Source organism: Thalassophryne amazonica, chromosome 10, assembly GCF_902500255.1.
Source record: "Thalassophryne amazonica chromosome 10, fThaAma1.1, whole genome shotgun sequence".
NCBI classification, from domain to species: Eukaryota; Metazoa; Chordata; class Actinopteri; order Batrachoidiformes; family Batrachoididae; genus Thalassophryne; species Thalassophryne amazonica.
The window spans coordinates 82480525-82506123 of record NC_047112.1 but is presented as its reverse complement, the minus strand read 5'-3'; the positions used below and the strand labels follow the sequence as shown (position 1 = coordinate 82506123).

At 39.6% G+C, this 25599-nt stretch overlaps 1 protein-coding gene across 2 annotated transcripts in view; it reads right to left on the bottom strand.

Annotated features, from left to right (window-relative positions):
* The window catches only part of LOC117519059 (cadherin-2-like), a 294157-nt gene that overhangs the window by 256659 nt on the left and 11899 nt on the right, over positions 1-25599 (bottom strand). For both annotated transcript variants that reach the window (XR_004563157.1, XM_034180364.1), the window contains exon 2: positions 19659-19776. Coding sequence is in view for 1 of the 2 variants with exons in the window: in XM_034180364.1 (XP_034036255.1) it covers positions 19659-19776 (118 nt within the window). In the remaining variant the exon portion in view is untranslated. The remainder of the gene's footprint in view (positions 1-19658; positions 19777-25599) is intronic.

Genomic DNA, 25599 nt, shown 5'->3' with positions numbered 1-25599 from the left:
ATGGTCAACAAGCCTGTTCAGGAATTACTTTCTCCCTGAAACACAAACAGTGAGATGCTCCTCTCCATCCCTTCCCAGCTCACCCCAACCCTCACATCCTCGAGCAGATATGTGGTAAAATCCTTGTAAATGCAGGACATTTGTTAAACACAGAGTGATGCACTGCACTAGACATGAGATATCTTCAACAGACACACCAGAACATGAGTCACTTTATCCTAGGTACCGGTGAATTAAAGGTCCGCTGACTGACACTGAAAATTACATCTCACCTAGTCAACATCATATAAAGAGCCACAGTACTCAGGGCTTTGTGCTATCTGAAAAATGCAAAATCTGAAGAAGTCTCAAAATAATTTTCTTGTGTGCAACTATATATTACAGTGCATCCAGAAAGTATTCACAGCACATCACTTTTTCCACATTTTGTTATGTTACAGCTTTCTTTATTCCAAAACAGATCAAATTCATTTCTTGAGAAGAAATTCTATACACAGTACCCCATAATGACAATGTGATTTTTGAGAGATTGTAAATTTATTAAAAACAAATAAATAAATAAATAAGAATGTACGTGAGTATTCACAGTCTTTGCCATTGAGCTCAGGTGCATCCTGTTTCCATTGATCATCCTTGAGATGTTTCTACAGCTTAATTGGAGTCCACCTGGGGTAAATTCAGTTGATTGGACATGTTTTGGAATTGCACACACCTTTCTACATGTAAGGTCCCACAGTTTACAGTGCATGTCAGAGCACAAACCAAGCATGAAGTCAAAAGAATTGTCTGTAGACCTCCGAGATAGGGTGTCTAGAGGCAAAAATCTGGGGAAGGGTACAGAAACATTTCTACAGCTTTGAAGGTCCCAATGAGCACAGTGGCTTCCATCATCTGCAAATGGAAAAAAGTTCAGATCAATCAGGATCAGGGGAGAAGGACCTTAGTCAGGGAGGTGACCAAGAACCCGATGGTCACTCTGTCAAAGCTCCAGTATTCCTCTGTGGAGAGAGGACAACCTTCCAGAAGGACAACCATCTCTGCAGCAATCCACCAATCAGACCTGTATGGTAGAGTGGCCAGACAGAAGGCATTCCTTAGTAAAAGGCACATGGCAGCCCACCTGGAGTTTGCCAAAAGGCACCTGGAGGACTCTCAGACCATGAGAAACAAAATTATCCGGTCTGATGAGACAAAGATTGAACTCTGGCATGAATAACAAGCATCATGTTTGGAGGAAACCAGGCACCATCCCTCCAGTGAAGCATGGTGGTGGCAGCAAGCAATATACAATGTAGGGTATGAATACTTTTTTCATGTTATCATTATGGGGTGTTGTGAGTAGACTTTTGAGGGGAAAAATAAATTTACTCCACTTTGGAATAAAGCTGTAACATAACAAAATGTGGAACAAGTGAAGCACTGTGAATACTTTCTGGGTCCACTGTATACTATTTAGGTGCATCACAACTGTCAGAGCTGATCAGCTTTAACAACAGTTCCATGTGTAAAAACTAAGAGGACCCTCCCGATTTTTACAGGTTGAAAATGCACAGCACAAGTGCATGTAGAATGTTTTTCTATTTAGACAGTGCACAATTTGAGTGCAAAGCAAGTTGCAGGATACAAATGGGTTATATTTACATATAGTAAGCTACACCTGCCAAAAATACCTGTTGTGAGGGCCGCCAGAAGAGGAGGTACTGCTGGCCCACCACCAGAGGGCGCCCTGCCTGAAGTGCGGGCTTCAGGCACGAGAGGGCGCTCCCGCCTCCAGGAACAAGCCGTGGTGACAGCTGTCACCCATCAACCATGACAGCTGTCACTGATCATCTACTCCACATCTGGAATAAAAGCAGGAAGACACCTCCACCACATTGCCGAGATGTCATCTTCATCAAGAGGTAATATCCTCAGCCTTTGTGGTAATTTCTAAATCTATCTATTGTGAGTGTTTGCAGGAGTACCGGTCCTTAATTTGTGGAGGCTGTGCAGGACGGCACTCTTTTCCTCTGAGGGATCGCTGCAACACGTATTGAGTGAGAGGTGGAGGTGGAATTCCCACCATAATTGTTACTGGGTGCACACACACCCACACTTGACTGTTTTTGCTTTCTGCCAGCAGTACCAGATCCGACACGCCGAGACGGTGGCCACCTGGGGACTTCGGGACTTGGCGGCTCCAGTATCCCTCGGGTTCGGTGGCGGTGGAAATCGTGTGGTTCCGGGGCGTCTCCTATCGTCGAGCCTGCCCACACGACACCTTTATTAATTGACTTGTGTACATTCTGTAATCTGCTGTGTTTGGTTGTGACATTCACAACAGTAAAGGGTTCTAATTTAACTCCTTCCATTGTCCGTTCATTTACGCCCCTTGTTGTGGGTCCGTGTCACTACACTTTCCCAACAATACCCCTTGGAGAGGGAGATATATATGTAGATATAGATACTAGTACATTGCATGTGGGGATCCACGGGCTCTAGATTGGGTAGTGCTGACATTTTTCAAGGGTGGTAATAAATTTTCCAATGTTTCTATAATGAGTTAGATTGGCGTGAGTCCAGAATGTTTTTAGAACCTTAGACCTCAACAGTTGAGATCCATGTGGCAATCCCAGCTGACAGCAACATCAGAAAGAAGGAGCATGAGAAAATACAGAAGCAATAAGGGCTGAAGGAGCAACTGGAGCAGATGTGGAAGTCCAAAGTGGTCCCAGTGGTAATAGAAGCACTAGGAGATGTAACCCCAGATTGGAAGAGTGGCTCAAACAGATTCCAGGTACAACATCAAAGGTCTCTGTTCAGAAGAGTTCAGTCTTAGGAACAGCGAAGATACTGTGCCGAACCCTCAAACTCCCAGGCCACTGGTCAAGGACTCGAGCCTGAGGAACACTCATACCACCCGGTGTCAGGGCGGGAGGGAGCCCGTCACCAGGAGCGGCTGGACCCGCAATGCAAACCCCCAGACAAGGCTTTGGTGTGGGAGAAATCATGGTCTTTATTTCAGGCTTGGTTTCGGTACACATGTAATCAGTCAGCGTGGCAGAGGTACGAGCAGGATCAGGCTGAGACGCAGTCACAAACGAGCAGGGTTCAGAGGCACGAGCAAACTCAGACATCCAGGATGAAGCAAAAGGCATGGTTGAGGTACAGAGCAAAGTTCAGAACACGGCAAGACACAAACAGGACTGTGAATGGCGCTGGAAAGAGTACAAAGACTACAATCTGGTGAAGAAGTGAAGGACTGTGGAGTTTAAATACTTGTGGACTAATTAGGGAGAAGTGAGGGACAGGTGGTGTAAACGAGGTGCACATGAGGAACAATCTAGAAGGGGTGTGGCTTCTGGCTAAAGAGTAAGACAGGCAAAAGTGTGAGGAAGGGAGTGAGCAAAGTGGCGTGATGTAATAGACAAAGACACGGGAGCAGGTGCAAGAGTGTGAGTGAACAGAAACAAACAGCAAAAGCAGAACAGAGTAAAATGGAAATCAGGGTCAGAATGAAATACAACAACAGGAACCAAAATCAAACATGAGCATAAATACAAGAGCAACTAGAACTGATCAGAAAATTAATACAAAAGCAGAATCAAACAGGAACAGACTAATCAACAGAAATCAAAACCCGATATAAAAGTACAACAGAAAACATATACAGATGAAAGCTAAATGAAAAACAATGAAAACACAAACTGGCTGAACAAAACTAGAACAGAACTTGACAAAGGCTAAGGTATGGAAAGTAACAAAGTGATAGGAAAAACATAACAGAATAACTCATGATGAAAATCATTACTGATAACAGAAATTGCAATACATAACAAATGGAACATAATCAGATAAAAAACACTGACGATAAATAATAACAAAACCCTGTGACTAAAGCATAATATAATAAATGTGATAAACAATGAAACTAAGACTAAAGTAACTAAGGGACCAAGAGTGAAAGCAAATAATAAACAATAAAGCAAAACAAAATATGTGACAAAGAAAAGATACAGAGAATAAATGAAACAAAAGCAAACATAACATGAACATGACAATGATAATAAGACATGGCATAGAGGCTCAGAAAATGGAAAAAAGGTCCAAAATCATAACAGCTGGCCCCAAGAGGGCCAGACCATGACACCCGGGAGGAGATTTTATGTATAAAATTAGTATTATCACTCATAACGAATGTGTGATTTTTCAGTATATAATTCTAAAATAACCATTTATCTGCCACAGGCAGGTGAAACATGGCCATTCCCTTGGCCTACTCCAGCTACTGGGGCCCTCAACACTCACGCACCTGTGTGTTGGATAATACACAGAGAAAACAGGGCACATCGTCAAAACATTGAAGCTAATGTTCCCTCACAATGCGATACTCTTCATCTTAATATCTGGTAACCGCTCATTTGATACAAAGTCATTCCAGTAATATCCAAAGATCCTCCAAAGAGATCTTGTACCAAAGACATTCAGTCATCACCTTCGGTCACTGGTTAGTATTCAAGTCACACAAGCATACTGCATGACAGGTAGCACCAAGTCTCTAAAGACTTGGACCTTCATTGGCCTGGAAAGAAATTTGCATCGCAAACACCTCTGCCCAGTAACGTCATGACTTCATAAGCTCTATCTTAATTCTTCTTGATCTCAAAGGCCAGGGACCCGGAAACATGTATGTCACTGCTGAGTTAGGTGAGAGTCTCTCCAAGTTCAACACTTTCACCACATACAGATACACTTCTGATGGAAGGTGTTTTCAGTTTTAAAAGTGTTTATTTGCTGCTAGCTTTTACATAATACAGTAGTGTTCAGAATAATAGTAGTGCTATGTGACTAAAAAGATTAATCCAGGTTTTGAGTATATGTCTTATTGTTACATGGGAAACAAGGTACCAGTAGATTCAATAGATACTCACAAATCCAACAAGACCAAGCATTCATGATATGCACAACTCAAAACTCAACTCAAAACTATTATGTTCAAACTGCTTTTTTTAGCAATCCTGTGAATCACTAAACAATTATTTAGTTGTATAACCACAGTTTTCATGATTTCTTCACATCTGCAAGGCATTAATTTTGTTGGTTTGGAACAAAAATTTTGCTCGTTTACTAGTGTGCTTGGGGTCATTGTCTTGTTGAAACACCCATTTCAAGGGCATGTCCTCTTCAGCATAAGGCAACATGACCTCTTCAAGTATTTTGACATATCCAAACTGACCCATGATACCTGTAAGTAAGTCCCTTCGGCTGCTCCCTTGTTTGCACTCGGGGTCGCCACAGCAAATCCAAGGTGGATCTGCATGTTGAATTGGCACAGGCTTTACGCCGGATGCCATTCCTGACGCAACTCCACATTACATGGAGAAATGTGGCAGGGGTGGGATTTGAACCCGGCACCTTCTGCACTGAAACCAAGCGCATTAACCACTTGGCCACCACCTGGTATGCGATATATAGGCCCAACACCATAGTAGGAGAAACATGCCCATATCATGATGCTTGCACCACCATGCTTCACTGTCTTCACTACTGTGGCTTGAATTCAGAGTTTGGCGGTCGTCTCACAAACTGTCTGCGGCCCTTGGACCCAAAAAGAACAATTTTACTCTCATCAGTCAACAAAATATTCCTCCATTTAGGCCAGTTGATGTGTTCTTTGGCAAATTGTAACCTCTTCTGCACATGTCTTTTATTTAACAGAGGGACTTTGCGGGGGATTCTTGCAAATAAATTAGCTTCACACAGGCGTCTTCTAACTGTCACAGCACTTACAGGTAACTCCAGACTGTCTTTGATCTTCCTGGAGCTGATCAATGGGTGAGCCTTTGCCATTCTGGTTATTCTTCTATCCATTTTGATGGTTGTTTTCCATTTTCTTCCACATGTCTCTGTTTTTTTTTTTTTTTTTTTTTGTCTATTTTAAAGCATTGGAGATCATTGTAGATGAACAGCCTACAATTTTTTGCACCTGCGTATAAGTTTTCCCCTCTCCAATCAACTTTTTAATCAAACTACGCTGTTCTTCTGAACAATGTCTTGAAAGTCCCGTTTTCCTCAGGCTTTCAAAGAGAAAAGCATGTTCAACAGGTGCTGGCTTCATCCTTAAATAGGGGACACCTGATTCACACCTGTTTGTTCCACAAAACTGACGAAATCACTGACTGAATGCCACACTACTATTATTGTGAACACCCCCTTTTCTACGTTTTTTTACTAATAGCCCAATTTCATAGCCTTAAGGGTGTGCATATCATGAATGCTTGGTCTTGTTGGATTTGTGAGAATCTACTGGTACCTTGTTTCCCATGTAACAATAAGAAATGTACTCAAAACCTGGATTAATCTTTTTAGTCACATAGCACTACTATTATTCTGAACACTACTGTATATGACAAAGACGATATATTTACACACAAACGAAACAGAGTTTTGCAGCTAGCTCCCAGCCTCTGACGTTTCCATGCTAACATCCATGAAATAAGTTCAGAGGTGTTATTAGGTTCCAAAAATGGTGTTTTCAGTTTTCGAAGTCTTTATTTCTCGCTAGTTTTCACATAATATATGAGAAACATGTATATAAACACACAAAACAAAGCAGTTGTGGAGAAACCAGCCACTGACATCACTGTAAACAAAACGGAAAAGGTTCAAACAGAATGTAAGATTTTAACCTCTCAAAATACCTCTTAATATAGGTCAAGGTTAGCCATCTTTGAGCTTATCCAAGGTCTGTGTCCCAAGAATGTTTCCTGTGAATTTGAAGACTGTGACACTAATAACCCTGGACTGTACACAGACAGACGGACGGACGGATACCAGGTCTTTGCAATACCCGATGGCCATTTGGTGGCCTCGGGTAACAATATTTTTTGTTAAACCCCTTGAATCATAACTAAAAGACAGCACTATAATGACACTGTGACTGCTTCATATCAACTCTGCTGTGATGGTGGTGTCGAGAGGCAAAGTTACAAAGCTGCATCTCTGTCCACATATTTATGGACCTGACTTTACTGTGATCATGATTTCAAACATCTGTCCTCTCGATGTTATCTTGCAGATATGTTCCTCCAAATATGGACAACATGTTGAACAGACCTACTGACAAAATTGGCCTATAATAACACTATAATATATAACACTGAACTTGGAAGTGACAAAAAGAATGAGTGAGAGAGTTTACATCAAATAAGAAACAAACATCAATAACTGTGAATTTCCCTTTGCTTAGACATTAACAAGCTCCTAAGAGGGGGGGAAAGGAAAATTGTAAGAGTAGAAATCAATTGAGAGGAGAAACAAAAAAGATGAGAATGCAACAGAGGGAGAAAGCTCTCATTCTGTATTACAGCTGAATCGGCCTGTGAAGGAAGACGTTGATATATGAGGCTGGAATAAAGTAGGGCAATCCCCCATATGACAAGACAAGAGAAAAGAATGGTAAAGAAAGGAAGAGAAAGCAGAAAGAAGGGGGATTTGGAAGGAATATGCAGGAAGATGAATGCTCTTAGTGTCTGTGGCATTGTGGGATTGTGGGGGTTTCCACGGCTGTGTTGGGCAGCTCTGACCAGCAGCTGGCTGCATGAGGCCGTATCACCGATGAACACCCACTGCCTTAATAGGAAAGACGGATGAGAAAATTACAAGGCCAGACCAGCCCGCCCCATGGTGATCTTCAGGAAGTACAAGGCAGTCACTGACCTGAGCCTGACTCATCACCACACATAACTACACAAACACACACACATAAATATGCAAATAAAGAGACACGCACGCACGCACACACACACACACTGTGACAAACAGGATGAGGGCCTAAAAATGCTCCAGCAAAGCACACAAAAACCGCACGTACATGAAGACTGTCCACCGTCAGCAGCTGAATCAACTTCCCAGTGGCGGACGTATTTTTGGTTCCCACAAAAGAAAAAAAAAAAAAAATGTGACCAGAAACCTGACTCAGCCATGACTTTTGACATGCTTAGGTTTAGTCAGTGTAATGTAGGGTGGCCCAGTCATAGGTTTATAGATACAACTCTGAGCAGAGTAGCACATGTATACATATATAGAGTAAGTAAGTCCCTTCACCTGCTCCCTTGTTTTTGTATATCTGTATATCTAGATAGATAGATAGATTATATTTTTAATGTCCAATATGATATGCATGATGACCTAGATGGACTATATATTAGGTAGTCCATTGTACAATGAGCAATGGACAAACTAGTCAGCAGTTACAAGTATTTGGGATTAACTACTGACACGGAGCTTTCCTTTAAAATCAATCTTAAACACTTGATCTCAGTGTTCAGTTCAGCTTCCTTTTTATAAATAAGACCTTCCTGTCCTTACTGGACTATGGCGATGATGTATATAGGTGAGCTTCAACCAGTTGTCTACAGTCCCTGACCCCAGTGTATCACTATCACTGACTGTCGCTGCCTCACACACCACTGTGAACTGTATGCCAAAACTGGCATGCCCTCTTTGACTGTAAGGCGATATACATATTGGATGACGCTTGTTTACAAGACTCTTATTGAACCGGTTCCGTCTTATTTATCCAGCTTACATCAGAGATCGGAAAGCTGTTATGCTCTGCGTTAGAATGTCATGTTAAGTTTCTGCATAGCTCATGTTCGCACTGAAATGGGAAAGAATGCTTTCAGTTTTTCTGCTCCCTCTGATTGGAATGTCTTCCAATCTGAAACTGTCTGGATTAACTTCCTTGAATGCCTTCCGTTCTGTTTTAAGAGAGTGTGAATGGAATTCTTTTGCGCAATGCCTGTGTCTTTAAATTCAAATCTGTTTTTTTCCCACACATCATTACAACTCACAATAACCAAGATGACTGCATTTTATTCGTTATTAATGCTGCTTTTCTTAGCCAGGTCACCCTTGCAAAAGAGGTCTTGATCTCAGTGGAATTTTATCTGGTTAAATAAAGGTTATTATTATTATTATTATTATTATTATTGACTATATATTAGACAGTGGTGGGCACAGTTCAGCTAATCCGATAGCAGATAATTATCAAAGCTAATGTTTTTGTTAGCGGATTAGCTTTTCAGATAAGATTTAACACCATCATTGGACCAATTATCTTCCGATAAATTTAGTTCCGATAACTTTCAGTCCGATAACATTTTCTTTGCTGGTAAAGTTTAACAGTCAAAAACGTTTGTAAACCCTAAAATTAAACATTTTAGTCTGTTTGTTGTATGTTTGTAGCCACGGAGCAGACTGGCTGCCTGTCACTTGCTGATGACATCATCATTAAGCGCAAAATGTGATTGGCCAGTTGATGCAGGTCCGAGCATTGTGGGTAGTGTAGTTCAGGTTCACTTTGGACGTTACAGTGAGTCGTCCGCTTGACAAAAAAACAAAATGGACTAATTTTAACATTATTTATTTTATTTCTTTGTGGCTGTAATTTAATCGCCAAGACTCGGTGGGGGAGAGGAGCTCTCATGGCGCAGCTGTGTGTACAGAGGGAGGGACTTTTCTTCATGTTTAGACACTGTTTTGGATTTTTAAAAAGGACACTTTTTGTGGATTATTTATTCAGATGAATCCCACTGAAACTAACAGGTAAGAATTTATATTTACTACTTGTATTTTACTCTGCTAATCAATGCATTAATGGATGTATTTTGGTTGTTTAAGTCACAGGGTTCAAAGCATGCAAAAAAAAGTGGTAGCTTTTAGCTCGTAAATGACGGTAATATCGAGACAAACTGTGACTTCTAATACTGTGTTTTACTGCTTTTGAAAGATGATGACAGTGTTTGGATTTTAATTTTTTTATTTATTCATTTTTCGTGTGTTCTTTGTGTTTGTGATCCTTGAATTTACCCAGCAGCCCCTGCGGCGCTTAAAGTGAAACTGGTTTATCAGATGTCGACAGTGTGGCCGCATCCAAATCAGTACTAATAGTTATCGGTTATCTGTAATAAACCTGCTTTGTAAAAAGGTCTATTTTATTTTATTTTTACCACCATCATAAGTTGAGTAATTTAGCATCGAGTATCTGTAGATACCAATAGGGAGGGGTGTTATTTCAAAGATTTTTGAAATCTATACATTTTTGCATGGAATATGGAAATATACATGGAATAATAACAGTATAATTTTTGGGTCATTTGTTTCCAAAAATCCATATGGACGGAGCGTTTGAAAATTTCAAGTAACCACTCTGAAAACCACTCTGTTGCTTATTAGTTCAATGTGACCATGTTATTCTTTACATGTGATGATTATACTCAACTGATGTTCCTGGAATAAAAACTACATAGATTTTGTTTGCTACAATTGATCGTAACATGTTGAGTGAAAGTGTAATGACACAGACCCACAACAGGGGGCGTAAATGAACGGTCAATGGAAATAAAGAGTAACACTTTTAATGTTGTGAAATCTGCACAACGGATACAGATACGATTCAATACTAAAGTCAATTTATACAGTTGGTGTCGTGTGGGCAGGCTCGAGGATAGGTGACGCCTGTCCAGATAGGAGTCAGGACCCACACGATTTCCACCGCCAACGGATCTGGAGCACACCGGAGCCGCCAAGTCCAGAGTCCCCAGGTGGCCATCGTCTCCAGCTGTCAGATCGGGTACTGCTGGCAGGAAGTAGAAACAGTCAAGGGTGAGTGTGTGCACACACCCAGTAAACAGTCAGCAGAGTTCAGATGAATAAGGGAGAAAAAACACCACCTCCCACTCTCACAATATCCACAGTCGTGCAGATCCCAAATCACACTTAACAGCTGAGGAGCGGGAACGCCAACTCCTCCTGACCAGCTGCAAGTGTATTGAGATACGTCTGCAACTCAGAATATAGATTACAGCTTTACGAGCTTAGCAGCAAAGTACGTTGCGACAATAAGCTTAGCTGAATAAGACACAAGACGGCTGAGAGTTTTACCTGAGTACCTCAGAAGATTTCTCAGCAAGGGTGTGGTGTCTTCTCCCGGCTTTTATGGATGACTAGATAAGATGATGAGTGACAGCTGTCAGGGTCCCTGTAGCTCCTGCCGGCGAACTGCGCCCTCTGGTGCCTGAAGCCCGTCTACAGGCAGAGCGCCCTCTGGTGTTGGCCAGCAGTACTTCCTCTTCGGGCGGCCCACACAACAGTAACATATGTACTGAAATTAGGTTTTTTGTCAATTACTCTTAGAAAACACCAGATAGGCTTATTGTTACTATAGAAGTTGAATATAAACTTGGGGTCAAGCAACATTTGGAGCTAAATTTCAAGTCTCTAGGTGCAGCAGTTCTCAAGATATGACATTTTCGTTGATATTTTTGGCGATTTTTGAACCCAATATCTTCACTGGCTCTGTCCCTATGGGTTTTTGGAACCAAATGACCCAAAATTTATCCTGCTATGGTTTATTCCATGTATATTTCCATATTCCATGCAAACATTTATAGATTTCCAATTTTTTTGAAATAACACCCCTCCCTAATACCAAGTCCCGATCCAATACTATTATGTTTTTTTATATATTGCATTTGGACATGGCAGTTTAACAGGTCTATCACACATTCAGAGTAAATGGGCAAGGGTTTGCATGGTGATTATACAATAAAAAACAGTTGAACGGCCCTGATTCTGATCACTTCAACTAGAATATCTCTTACATTTCTTTCCCCCACTGAAGCTGTAAGAATGAGTTTATGTTCAGATTGAGGTGAGATTATGGTTAAAGGTAAGAGTAGGTTAAGGTTTGTGTTAAACTCAGGTTTGAGTGTGTGTCTTTTCTCACATCAGCCATGGACATTTTTGTGTCTTTGGGTAGGTCCACATGATTATGTGATGTTCAGCTATCTTAATTTGTCATGTAACATTCTATGGAAATAATGTAATGAATCAGTGAGGCCAGCCTGCCCCAACTTTGAAGGAAAAAAAATTAGTGTTCAACAACATGGACATTTCACCTGACCATGTGAGTCTCTGACAAACTTTGTGACAAGCAGAAAAGTGTCCAGATGTCACATTTTCCATTTCCTCTCTTCTTTTTTTTTTCTTTTTTTAAATCATCTCTTAGTTTCTGCTCTGGTCACCTAAGCAGAAATACACACTTGATTCTTGATGGAATCTTAATTTCTGGTTTTGTGTCTTTTGTGTTCAAACAACAAGCACACATTCATAATACTTGTAAATGTGCCTTTTTTCCTGATAACTCTATTTTACAACAAACACAAGAACCAACTTAGGTTCAGGTTGAGTTAAAGTCAACATTAGTTTGACGTTCACATTAGGTCAGATCTGGCAACATATTCCTGGTGGAGCGTGTTGCCATATTCACCCCACTATGGAATCACCGTGGATACTGAATGGCAACCACCCAGACAAAGAATTGGTCCACACCCACCTATCAAAGTGTTTTTACTAGGTCAATGTTTGGGCAGCAAGGTGGATTAGTGGTTAGCACTGTTGCCTCACAGCAACAAGGTCACGGGATTGATTCCCACCTGTGGCCTTTCTGAGTGGAGTTTGCATGTTCTCCCCATGTTTGTGTCAGTTTCCTGCGGGTCCTCCGGTTTCTTCCCACATTTAAAGACATGCAGGTCTGGTGAATTGGAAAAAGTTTTCCCTTGCAAAAGAGATCTTGATCTCAATGCGACTAACCTGGTTAATTAAAGGTTAAATTAAATTAAATGTTAGGGTTGTATTCCAGTTTGGGTTCAGTGAAAGTTAAGGCCATATATGGACTTAACATTGTGAATGAATGTCCATGTTTCATGGGAAAATTCCATGAAACACGGACGTTCGTTTTTGCTCCTTTGGGTATTGGGGAAAGTCCACACTCGAAGCAGGGGTCGATGTTATGTGTCCAAGTGGTAAAACTATGTGCATGGTCAGCATATTAGGTCAAACTTGAGCCAGGACGTTGGTCAAGACAATCTTATCTTCTCAAAAACATGTCATCAAAACAATGAGAATAATAGCTCAAATGATAAACACATTTGTGACCCCAGTTGTATTCAAATGGAATTTGTCTTTAAAACAGTGGACAATATCACATAACCCACAATCCGTCTGGTTTACTATCAAATCCCTTCAGCTCCTCTTCACCTCTAACCTCCTTTCCTTGACAACCCATTGCCAAGACACTGTCTGTCTGTTTATAATTATGTCTTCCCTTAGTCCCTTCATTAATAATCCATCTTCCTCTGCTCCAATTAAATAATTAACAGTGCCCAGAGCCATCAGAGTAACCCAGCGCAGACAGTCTGCATTGGTCCCGAAATTAATAGTCCCTCACATCCTGCAAAATAGAGTAAAACCATCAAAATTTAAAATCTGGTCCTTTTTATTTTAATAATACAGAGTAATATACTGTACATTGAATACAATTTCCACATAGTTGGAACATTTCCTTCAAATGTCAACAGCAACAACAGCAAAAATCACGACAGTGTTTTTTTTTTTATTATATCCTGATGCAAAACAGAATGTGTAACAACCTCTGCAATGCTATAACTGAAATATATGAAGTGTATTATATCCCCAAATTTACAGACAAGAGGTTTACATTTGGATGTATAGGTCATTTTGCAGCATATTTAAAGATATTTCAACAAACATAAAGTGTGGCAAACATGTTTGAGGTTTGATGTTCCCATGCATTGGTATTTATGTGGCATGGAATCTTAATGCAAACGAATGCTGGACACAAAGGGGTTGGAAAAAGTCATCAGTTTAGTGAATGGGGTGTAGTCATGAAGACAAGTCTAGGAGCATGTGCTGGAGTCACGCTTCTCCACATCAACAACTAGTTAATCCCCACCTCCAAAAACCTTCTATCTACCACAGACAGGTAAAGTCTGGATGTCCCCTTGGCCTTCTCCAGCCACTGTGGTCCTCAACACTCAGGAACCTATGTGCTGGTTTATGCTTAGTGAAATTTGTCACATGAGAAAAATGTTGACATTGATGCGCCATCACAAAGCAAGTGAAACTCCTCATCTTAGTCTCTCTGAGTAACCACTTATTTGACACAGTCATTCCAGTGGTACTGAAGGAAACAGATCTTGCACCAAAGACATCTCAAGTCAATGATTAATGTCCAAGTCTCACAACCATACAGAAACTATTCCACAGGGTGCTGTTCTACGATGATTGCCCACAATCCATGAAGTGCTAAAAAATGGGATGAAATGGTTTAATCTGGCTTGCATCCTAACAAGCTGGTTTATAATGTGCAGACCTGGCAACTTGCTGGTTTATAAAGTGTAGACCTGGCAACCCGAAAACTATAGTAAGGAGCTCAAGCTGTTGAACTTTGAACAAAAATAAATGCTGCTTCAACTTCAACTTTTTACTGCAATGGAGCGTGATCAAAGAATTTTCAAGCCATAGTCACTACAAGCACTCCATTTACAGAAGTTCAATCATGATTGAAGCCATTATGACTGTGAATCCCGGGATGTTACGATGTACTATCAATGATTTCAAGACCTTGGATGAAATCTTTGAACCATTCAAAAATGGAATCTGTAAAATGCAGCCCAGTCTCAGGCTATTAGAGTGTGATACAGTCACAAAATGGAGTAGATTTTCATAAAATAGTTGTCTAACCTTAACCCTAGCCATAATCCAAAGCATAACCATAAAAATAACCCCAACCGAAATGCACCCCCACACACCCCCTCCCCCAAGGGTGAAACATTATTTTGTGATACCATCATGGAAATCTGCTACATTTCATGATGGTGTCACAAACTAATAGGTTAATCACTTTTTTCTGATAGCAGCAGGAACAGGCATGAGACCAGGTTGTAAAATATATTTGCTTTGTGGCAAGTATGCAAAATGTGAACACGCTTTTTTGCCACTGTGTAAAATGTCCAAAGTTTGTTGCTACTGTGTAAAATGTCCATATGTTTTGATGCAGCTGTGTAATATGGTCATGATTGTTACAACTGTATAAACTGTCATGTTTGTTGATGATATGCATAATGTACATTTTGTTGCTGTGTAAAATGAGAGCGTAACATCTCTGTTTTGTGACAGTTGTGTGCAATGTCATGTTTTGTTGCTACTGTGTAAAATATCCACGTTTTTGTGCTACTATGCTTAATATCCATATTTTGTGAGAAGTGTGCAAAATGTCCACACTTTTTGTTACAACTGTGTAACATGTCAACACGTTTTATTGCTACCTTGTAAAATGTCCACAGTTTCTTGCTACTGTGCAAAATGTCCATGTTTTGTGAAAATTGTAGAAAATGTCCACACTTTTGGTACAACTGTGCAACATGTCAACATTTTTTCTTGCTACCTTGTAAAATGTCCACATTTTGTTGGTAGTATGTACAATATCCAGTTTTTTCTAATGTGCAAAATGTCGATGTTTTGTGAAAATTGTGTAAAATGTAAACACTTTTTGATACAATTGCGCAACATGTCAACACAGTTTATTGCTACTTTGTAAAATGTCCACATTTTGTTGGTAGTGTGTAACATATCCATATTTTATGAGAAGTGTGCAAAATATCCACACGTTTTGTTATAACTGTGCAACATGTCAACATGTGTTCTTGCTACCTTGTAAAATGTCCACATGTGTTGGTAGTGTGTAAAATATCCACATTTTCTTGAATACTGTGCAAAATATCCACTTTTTCTTACAACTGTGCAACATGTCAACATGTGTTCTTGCTACCTTGTAAAATGTCCACATTTTGTTGGTTGTGTTGAAAATATTCACATTTAGCTGCTACCATGAAGAATATCCATGTTGTGCTGCTACTGTGCAAAATGTCCATGTTTTGTGAAAATTGTGCAAAATGTACACACTTTTTGATACAACTGTGCAACATGTCAACATGTTTTATTGCTACCTTGTAAAATGTCCAAATTTTGTTGGTAGTGTGTAACATATCCATATTTTGTGAAAAGTGTGCAAATGTTCACACTTTTTGTTACAACTGTGCAACATGTCAACATGTGTTGTTGCTACCTTGTAAAACATCCACATTTTGTTGGTAGTATGTAAAATATCCAGTTTCTTGCGACTGTGCAAAATGTCCATGTTTTGTGAAAATTTTGAAAAATGTACACACCTTTTGATATAACTGCAATTGTTTTATTGCTACCTTGTAAAATGTCCACATTTTGTTGGTTGTGTGGAAAATATCCACATTTAGCTGCTACCATGAAGAATATCCATGTTGTGCTGCTACTGTGCAAAATGTCCATGTTTTGTGAAAATTGTGCAAAATGTACACACTTTTTGATACAACTGTGCAACACGTCAACACGTTTTATTGCTACCTTGTAAAATGTCCACATTTTGTTGGTAGTGTGTAACATATCCATATTTTGTGAAAAGTGTGCAAATGTTCACACTTTTTGTTACAACTGTGCAACATGTCAACATGTGTTGTTGCTACCAAAACGTCCACATTTTGTTGGTAGTATGTAAAATATCCAGTTTCTTGCGACTGTGCAAAATGTCCATGTTTTGTGAAAATTTTGAAAAATGTACACACCTTTTGATATAACTGTGCAATCGTTTTATTGCTACCTTATAAAATGTCCACATGTTGTTGGTAGTGTGTAAAATATCCACATTTTCTTGAGTACTGTGCAAAATGTCCACACTTTTTGTTACAACTATGCAACATGTCAAGCTGTTTTTTTGCTACCTTGTAAAATGTCCACATTTTGTTGGTTGTGTGGAAAATATCCACATTTAGCTGCTACCATGAAGAATATCCATGTTGTGCTGCTACTGTGCAAAATGTCCACATATGTCATTGCTACTGGGAAAAATGTCCAGATTTTGTAATTTCTGTGAAACATGACCACACGCTTTGTTGCTTGTGTGCAAAATTCCCATATGTTGGAAGCTTCCGTGCTATCCAGCATGACACACGAAGTCTCACAACACAGATTTTCTGCTACTCTAAGAAGCCTTGCTGCAGACGATGTAGTAATTAGTGTTTGTTAGACTATATAAACAGCATGGTTCCACAGTGTGTTTGTTAACCTGTAACCCGCAGACACACACAGTAAAACTCTGAAACACTCTCTTCTTGTTTCTCTGCTGCTCTGTCAGCTTCACTCATTTCGGCCTTGTTACACTTCACAGAGCCCATACAAGTCCACTGAAGCACACACAAACATGTGCTTGCACACATTCTCACGCTCACGCACACACAGCACCCTGTTACTGTGTTTACTGAAAGGGTTTTGTCAGGTCTTTGCTCTCTTCAGTGCGGTTCAATGAAGTCTACGCTCAGTTTCAAATATTCCATTCAAACAGGATGAAATCATAAAAAAAGCAGAAAAAGGCAAAAACAAAAATCAAAACAAAAAAGGAAAGGAAAGACACATTTTGACCTTTGAGTCTCCAGGGAAATTCAATGCCAGCTGTGTTTTTTATTGCAAAGCACTGCTTCATATTCATCCAGCTCATTCACCCAGGGAGCTGCACTGTGCATTCACAGGCCTCCGCTGTTAAACATGGAGCAGCTCCGCTGGAGAATCCAGGGATTTCTCCTCAGACTGAAGAGCAACTCAGTAGGAGCTGGCTGACATACTTTTTACAGTCCAGGGATTCAAACTGGGAACCTTCCAGTCCAGAGCCGTGACATGAATCTCATCTGAGCAAAACAAAGCCAAATATGTGCGCTTGGTGCTGCATGCGGTCAAATAACATACTCAAATCACATCCCATTCAGTGGTGCTGAAAGGCAGAATCCTCTCGCCAGATAATTTACATGTATCAGAAAGACGTGATATCAGCACACATTTAAAGACGACAGCAACAAACACATCAATACGAAGTGCTACTCTAGGACTATTATAGCAATGCTTCAAAAATGTATGGCAGTAGATTTGTGTCAAAACATATTTCTCATGCATCAAACTAAACAAGTAGCAGTTGCCTTAGTGACCAGTAGAGATGAAAAATACAAAAATGTTACATCACAGTTATGGTAACCAAATTATCGCTATTATCTGTACTATTAAGTCCGCCAAGGATGTAATAAAATCATTGATGTTTAATGATCTATTTATCTGCCTGTCTGATAGCCAGATTACATCAGAACTACTGCACAGATTTTGATGATATTTTCACCACAGATGGATATTAGGGCATGGAATATTACACTGAATTTTGGAGGTGATCCACCCCTAAAAATCGTCATTTTGGACCACAGCAGCACATCTGAGAAGGAGTCTCTTCACCCAAAGCAATCAAATGGATTAATAGGATTATTAACCATCAGATTATAAAGGTAAAACCTCTTAAATCATTCTAAAGTCAGTTTTAAGCAGAAACGAGGCCGTTTTAAGCAGAAAAATTCCTTGCCACTTTGAAATGACCAACGTGCAGTGAATGCATCAGCTAGCAACTCATTTAGCCGCGGTGCTCTGATCGCTTCATCTGTCTTTTATGATGAAATAACGCTGAATTTATGTGGAAATGATTGTTGTACAAAAGCTTTAGTTATCTGTCGCTGAGATAGATGATGAATGGAGTGCAGTTTGAAGCAGAAACAAGGTTTTAATGATGCATGCGCAGATGCAAAAGGCAGACCGATTTTTAGGGGGGACCGTTCAGTCGGCGACATGGGATCCGGATCCTTGATCAAGATTTCACCTTATATAGGCTTTGAAGTATTACGTCAAAACTACTTCATGGATTCTCACCAAATTTGCACCACAGATAGGCATTACACCGTAAAAAAAAAAACCTTCTGTGAAAGTAACGGTGAAATCCCATGAAATCATGACATAAAAAAAACTGTAAATAGAAAAACAATGGAGCAGTGTTTCATTTACAGCAATAATGTGTAAAATGTGGAACAAAACTGAACTGTGAATTTTTAACAGTACAGATATGTTAAAATAATCATATAACATTGTAAAATTTACAACTGACTGTAGTTTAAATGCAGAAAAACCATAATACCAAAACCTGTACAATACAGTTAGATTTTAAAGATGAGAATTTTCACAAATACAGTAAAATACTAATAATTAAGGGTTTGAAAAAAGAGGTGATGTGTCTGTTTAAACTACATTTTGAGGATAATTGAACATAAGGTGACCATTTTGCAGAGATTTTATCTCCTAAATAGACAATACATTTGCAAAAGTTTTACACTGTAAAATTTACATATTTTATGTAAAACCATTTACATATTCAACATAATTTTTACAGGATTCTCCTGGTAACCATAGCTGCCAGAATGTGTTTGAATTTTTTTAGGTGATTTGAAACCAGACTAGCGGATGTCAGAAATCTTGGATTGCTCTCGTCTTGATACTGCTACATTGTGTTGCAGATGCTCAAAAATTACTGATGCTGTAAATATCAAAATGTTTGTGTGCAAATTAGAGACTGCACTGTACGCACCATTCACAGCTAAAATGTCGCATCACATGGTAATTATTGTTATTGTTATATAGACTTTTATAGACATTTCAGTTTCCAAGGCAACAGATGGACTTGACTACATTGGTGTAATTATCGTGCACTCCCAGTCTTCACAGAGGTCAGCGCACTCGAAGCTCCATTATAGTTCAAATATCAGCAGGACTCTTACACAGCCCCAAGCCAACAGCCCGGGATTAATACTCGATCTGTCCTTGTGCCGAATGTGCGCGCGAGTGTGTGCATGTGCACTGACCGTTGCAGATGGCTTGTTCCTTCAGCAGCTCTTCATCCGTTTTGACGAAGTACTCCTCCTGTGTGAAGCCCGTCGTGCATGCCAGTGACCCCTGGGCTGATCCGACGAGCACAACACCCTGGTGAAGTGAAGGACAGAGTGACCAAAGGGAAGAAAACACCTCACATATCTGGATCTGTTTGCATCGGAGCCTCCAGTTGTGGTTAAAAAGAATGTCAAAGCTTCCCGTTTCACCCAGCTGAAGCTTGTGTTTTTGAGTGATTGTCACTGATTTGGTTCCTCGCCCTCAGGACTGAATATGAATATGGGGTGGAAATAATTTGGGAGATGAGCAATTATCAGGGCCTGCTGATTAAATTTTTCCATGTTTGTAATTGTCTATAGTGAAGCAGAAGAAAACTACTCTGTGTCAAAAGGAAAATAAATTCCCATTAGCTCCCAGTCCAAACCGGGGGGCTGTTATTAATCATGATGAAGTGAAGCAGACAATTGGGTCAATTAATTTGGATGGTAATTAGCATCTAGACTTTTGTCTCTCTTGTTGTTGAATCCCTGGCCCGACATCTACCCATCGCCCATGTGCACTATCCGCCCCACGTGCATACATGCAGTTCCTCCTCTGCATTGTGCCATATAACCATCTGTTGTACGGAGTTTCTTCATGTGTGCATACAAGGGGGTGTCCTTCTGAGATTAAAACCGTGAAGCCCAAGAGGGGCACTGTGACTTACTCCCGCTTAACTCCTAAACTTTAAACCCACACATCCTCCCTGGCCATCTTGACCGTTGCAAAATGAGGAGGAGGAAGAATTTTGCATGGGTGGCTTTCATCTCTTTCAGCCTTATTAGCATAAAGAGGGGAGCAGTGAGCAGGCACAGCAAGACGCTGTGTGCCTACATGATGCTACTGCACTGGAATTTGAGGATGGAATGAATGCTGCCGATAGGAAAACCAGCAAAAACATCTAACGGAGATGAGGTCTCTTTCATGAATAAACGTGCAAAGGTGCCTCCATTGCTGAAATAATGAGAAGATTAATTTGATTAGCCTTTCAAAATAGAATCTGAATACGGCTGAATACGGTCATCATATACTAGCCAATGTTTAAAATTTTGTGTTTGATATATCTGCTACAGTAGGTGCCACCATATGCATGAGAAATGTGTGTCTCTCAAGACTGAAGCAACTCGCCTCTTACACCCCATTTACAGCGACTTCATGATTGAGTTGCGATCGAAAAATGGCCTCTGCTCGCTGTAATGCTCACTGACTCCCACTGGGGTTGTAGGCCGGTCACAGTGGTCAGAAAAAAGATCCCTCTTGGTCGCCATCAGTCCCCATCAGTCTCCAACAGGTGTGCAAGTGTACTGAACTGTTTAACACTCTGGCACAAGTGTTAACAGATACATGGGTCTAATCAGTGTATCGGTGTGCCTGAACCAGTTGTCCACAGTCCTTGACCCCGCTGCATCACCGTGCCATAATTTCTCCCAGTTCTTTATGTAATATACTGCCCCTTACCAAGAACCAAATCATTATATTCCTCATTTTGAATTTATTGAAAGTCACGTTGAAACCGGGCCGGGGTCCCCACAGATGGACTCCATCTTGTGTAGGACCACAAAGATGGCTCGCACAACACCTTTATACAAGACAAATGTGGGTGTTACAGTGGGTGTGGTTTAGTCTTACAATCTTAATTTTACTGGCTCTCACAGATAGGGGGATCCCTCCCTTTATCTAAAACTTGTGCATGCGTAATGGAAGTGAAACTTAACTCTTATTGAAACTTTAAACCAGGTTCCAGACACTTTCAACAGATAACAAAAGCAAATGCTTGATAACTAACATAAATTAAGAAAATAGCACCGATATTATTTAACACTTGAGATTCATCACTGGTTGTATCCACCTCACTCACCACTGTGAGTTGTATGTCAAAGCGGGCATGCCCTCTTTGCCTGTCAGGCGATATACACACTGGATCACTCTGGTTTACAAAACTTTTACTGGACTGGTTCCAACTGATATATCCAGTTTACTTCAGAGATCTGACAGCCGTTACGCTCTGCGCTCGAATGGCATGTTATGTTTTCATGTACTTGGTGTCCACACTGAAGTGGGAAACAATGCATTTAGTTTTTCATCTCCCTCTGATTGGAACATTCTCCAATCTGAACTGAAACTGTCCAGACTGACTTCCTTGAACACCTTCTGGTCTATTTTAAGAGATCGTGAATGGGATTCTTTTGCACAATGCCTATGTTTCTAATTCTTAATCTGCTTGAGACTTTACATTGTCACAATGCTACTATGACCAAGATGTTTGGATTTTAGTTATCACCAACATGAAAATGTTGGTGATAACCTGTCTATTATGATGTGTGCTGCTGCCTTTCTTCGCCAGGTCATCCTTGTAAAAGAGGTTTCAATCTCAATGGGCTTCTACCTGCTTAAATAAAGGTTATTATTACGTCTCAACTCACTCTCAACTTGATCCTGTGGGTCGTAATAGACTCTCAATTGACTCTACATGGGGTAACATCAGTGATCGCGGGTATTAATATATTATTCACTTGCACAATTCAGTCCAAATGCAAGTTTGGTGCAAATGCAATTAGCAGATCCCAGTGGAGACCAGCCAAGACGTGTGAGAGCTGACAACATGCCATGATCTTCTAGGTCTTATATAGGCATCAGTCCAATATAAACGGGGCATTAACATAAAGTCTTGCATAAAAAAGACCTCCATCCATCCAAGCATGTGGTACCTGAGACTAGCTGAGCTCTGGAAAAATCTTTACTTTCTGAACTTCAACCAAGCATTTTCTTTGTCTTGATCTATGAGGTACTGCTCGGGAAAACTGGCAATGTGTAAGAAATGATGCTTAATTCAAAGATGATTCAATTAGATTTTATTTGTCTGTATTAGTTGCAGAATTAAAATTTTATTTAAAAAAAAATCTAGGTCCTTTTTCAATTTTGAATAGGTTAGTTGGGTACTTTTGTTAAATACTGACACGCAAACAAGTTTACATAAATGAAACAGAAATCATTTCACCTTCAGCTGTAGTTACTTTATTATTCCGTGATCACAGCTACACTGCTGAATATTCAGTTGATAGTCATAATGAAATTTTAACCTGTAACTATGCAAAGGTCATAATTTGCATTTTATGTTCAACATGTTGTTCGTGCCTAATGTTTGTACTGTGTTGCAACATGATGTTGCCAAAATCATCATGTACTAACAGCAAAACATCAGCCAAGGCTGGGCAAGATTTTTCTTCTATGTAACAACACAGTAATAGTGGTCTTTTTTTTTTCTTTTGGTCTTGTGTGTCAGTGGTTCTGTCCGTGTGTGAAAACTCAGAGTTTTTTATTTGATTTGGACAAAATTTGGTGCTGAGGGTCAGCAAAGGACAATATTGTTTGATTTTGAGAAAACAAATCAGTTCAAGGTCAGGGTAACAAGTCAAGCTCCAAAATTTGGCACCATGCATAAATTTATAGGGGACACTTAGAATGACAATTTCGAGGAACTGGTTAAAAAATATGCCTATGGTCAGTTTTAAACATTAATGTGAAGGCATATGTCACCTTTCTATTGGTTGTATGACCTGTGACCTTGGTTAACCTTGAAAGGTGAAACTCAAGATCATAATTGTTTTACTCAAACAGTCTGGAGCCAATATGGATTAAACATAAGAGAAAGGTTGCATGGTATTCAGGGTAAAATACATGCAGTTTTGGACAGAACTGATCAAATATCAAGACCACACAGAACCACATATTATATCATCACTGAATCATAAAGAAATATTTTCCATCAGTCTGTATCAAACATGTCAAGTTCTTGTATTGTACTCGAAGTATCCCTTTTCTTTTTAACTTTTTTTTGACATAACATGATTGCATCTTCTGTCTTATTGTGACTTCATGTCAAGTGGCACAGTTAGGAAGAACTTATTGATGAAGTGTCACAAGTTAATCTACATTTCTGTGCCTACCATGAACAGCCTGAAGAAATATTTACTATAAAGAAATATCAAATAACTAGTGGAATGTTATTTCATAGAATACACCAACTGACTATTTTTAATTTAAAGTTTCCATTTCACCTAACCTGGATGTCTTTGGAAGTGGGAAGAAGCCAGAGCATGTGGAGGGAACCTGCCAGGCAGGAAGCGATTGCAGGACCTACTTGCTGTGAGGCAACAGTGCTAACCACTAAACCACTGTGCCACCCTCATTTCCATCAGCGTGTTTAAACCAAAGCTGCATTATGTGTCTCTTATTGTGATGAGTCCCTCACAAGAAGGCGGCATGGTTTAGATACCATTTCACTGGCATGTCACTTAAAATGTATGTATGAGTCTAGGAGATTATCCCCCCCACACACACACACACATAAGGACAGATTAGGGCTGAAACATCTCCATTAGGCAGCAAAACATCTAGCTTGTCTTTGGTGATCTCACACCAGTTGTTTGGGGATATTTATCACTGTGGAGAAGCAGAGTGACAGACATACAGGCAAGCATATAAATACTCTTTTGAAAAACTTGTCAGTGTTCTAGTTTGTGTCTTCTAACTGACAGAAGATGCTACAGGAATGTGGTCAACATGTCTATTTGCAGGCACTGAAACCCAAAGTGATGGACAGATAATGAGTAACTTTTGTGGCTATGTATGATTTATAGCATGAAAATATAAAACGGAATGTGATGTTTTAACCTCTTAAAATAGGTCAAGGTTAGCCATCTTTGAACTTGTCCAATATCTGTGTCCCAAGAATGTTCCCTGTGAATTTGAAGACTTTGGCAGCAATAGGACTGGACTTATGCTGAGCACAGACAGATGGATGGACAACGGACAGATGTACGCAAAGCCTTCACAATACCCGATGACCATAGGTGATGTCCTTGGGTAAAAATAGAATGATGTGGATTTTTAGCCATATCGCACACTATTATTCACATTAATTAGTTATTGTAATTTTGTTGTTGAGAAAATATAATTGTAGTAGCACAAGTGCACGTCACTTTTACAATGTATACTCTAAAAAATGAACCGCTGTCTCATTGAGAAAAACTGATGTAACAATTTGCATAGAGTTTTTTAAGTTATTTCAGCTTAACTGAAGTTATTTAATCTTAACTAGAGAATTCTTGTGGCATTAACTAAGGTGAAAGTTGAAATAACCTGACCTGCCAAGGGACTGCAGACATAAATGAGCTTTAAGCTAATTCTGGTACAATGCATTAAATGGAAACATTTATATTTTTTATTGTACATGGTCCCTTTACAAATTAAACGAATAAAGAAGAAATAACTAAGTTGAAATAACTTTAAACAATCTATGCAAATTATTACATCACTTATTCTTGTTGAGACACCAGTTCCTTTTTAAGAGTTAAAATAGTTTTTTTTTTTTCCAATATAACTCAAAAGACATATTGTTTGACCTTCTTTGAAAATTTTATGGGAAAATAGCTTTAACTCTGGTTCCATTGCTGCAAGCCAAACAAAGTGTATGTTGTAATTTCCAAGTACAAAAAATTAACCTTCAACCTCAGTGTTCCACCTCACAGACATCAAAATGTACCCATAAGAAAAATTGCAAAGAAAAGATGGTCATGTATTTCAAGTTTGTGAAATTATGAACTAATTATGAAATTAGTTACAGCTACAATGACACACTGGCCAGTTTTTAATGTAAAAATGTTACAGTGCTCATGTAACATTACAGTATGTAGCTACTTATGAAATAAAGAAATAACAAACTGAGCTGACATGCTGTACCAGTAGCACTTGTAACATGTTTTCACATGTGAATAGAACAACCTTAGAAGGAAACATTTTTGTTGCTTTTTGATGCAGTTGTGACATTGTTTTTTGTTTTAATTGGTTTATTTAACAGGGACAGTAAGTGTGAAT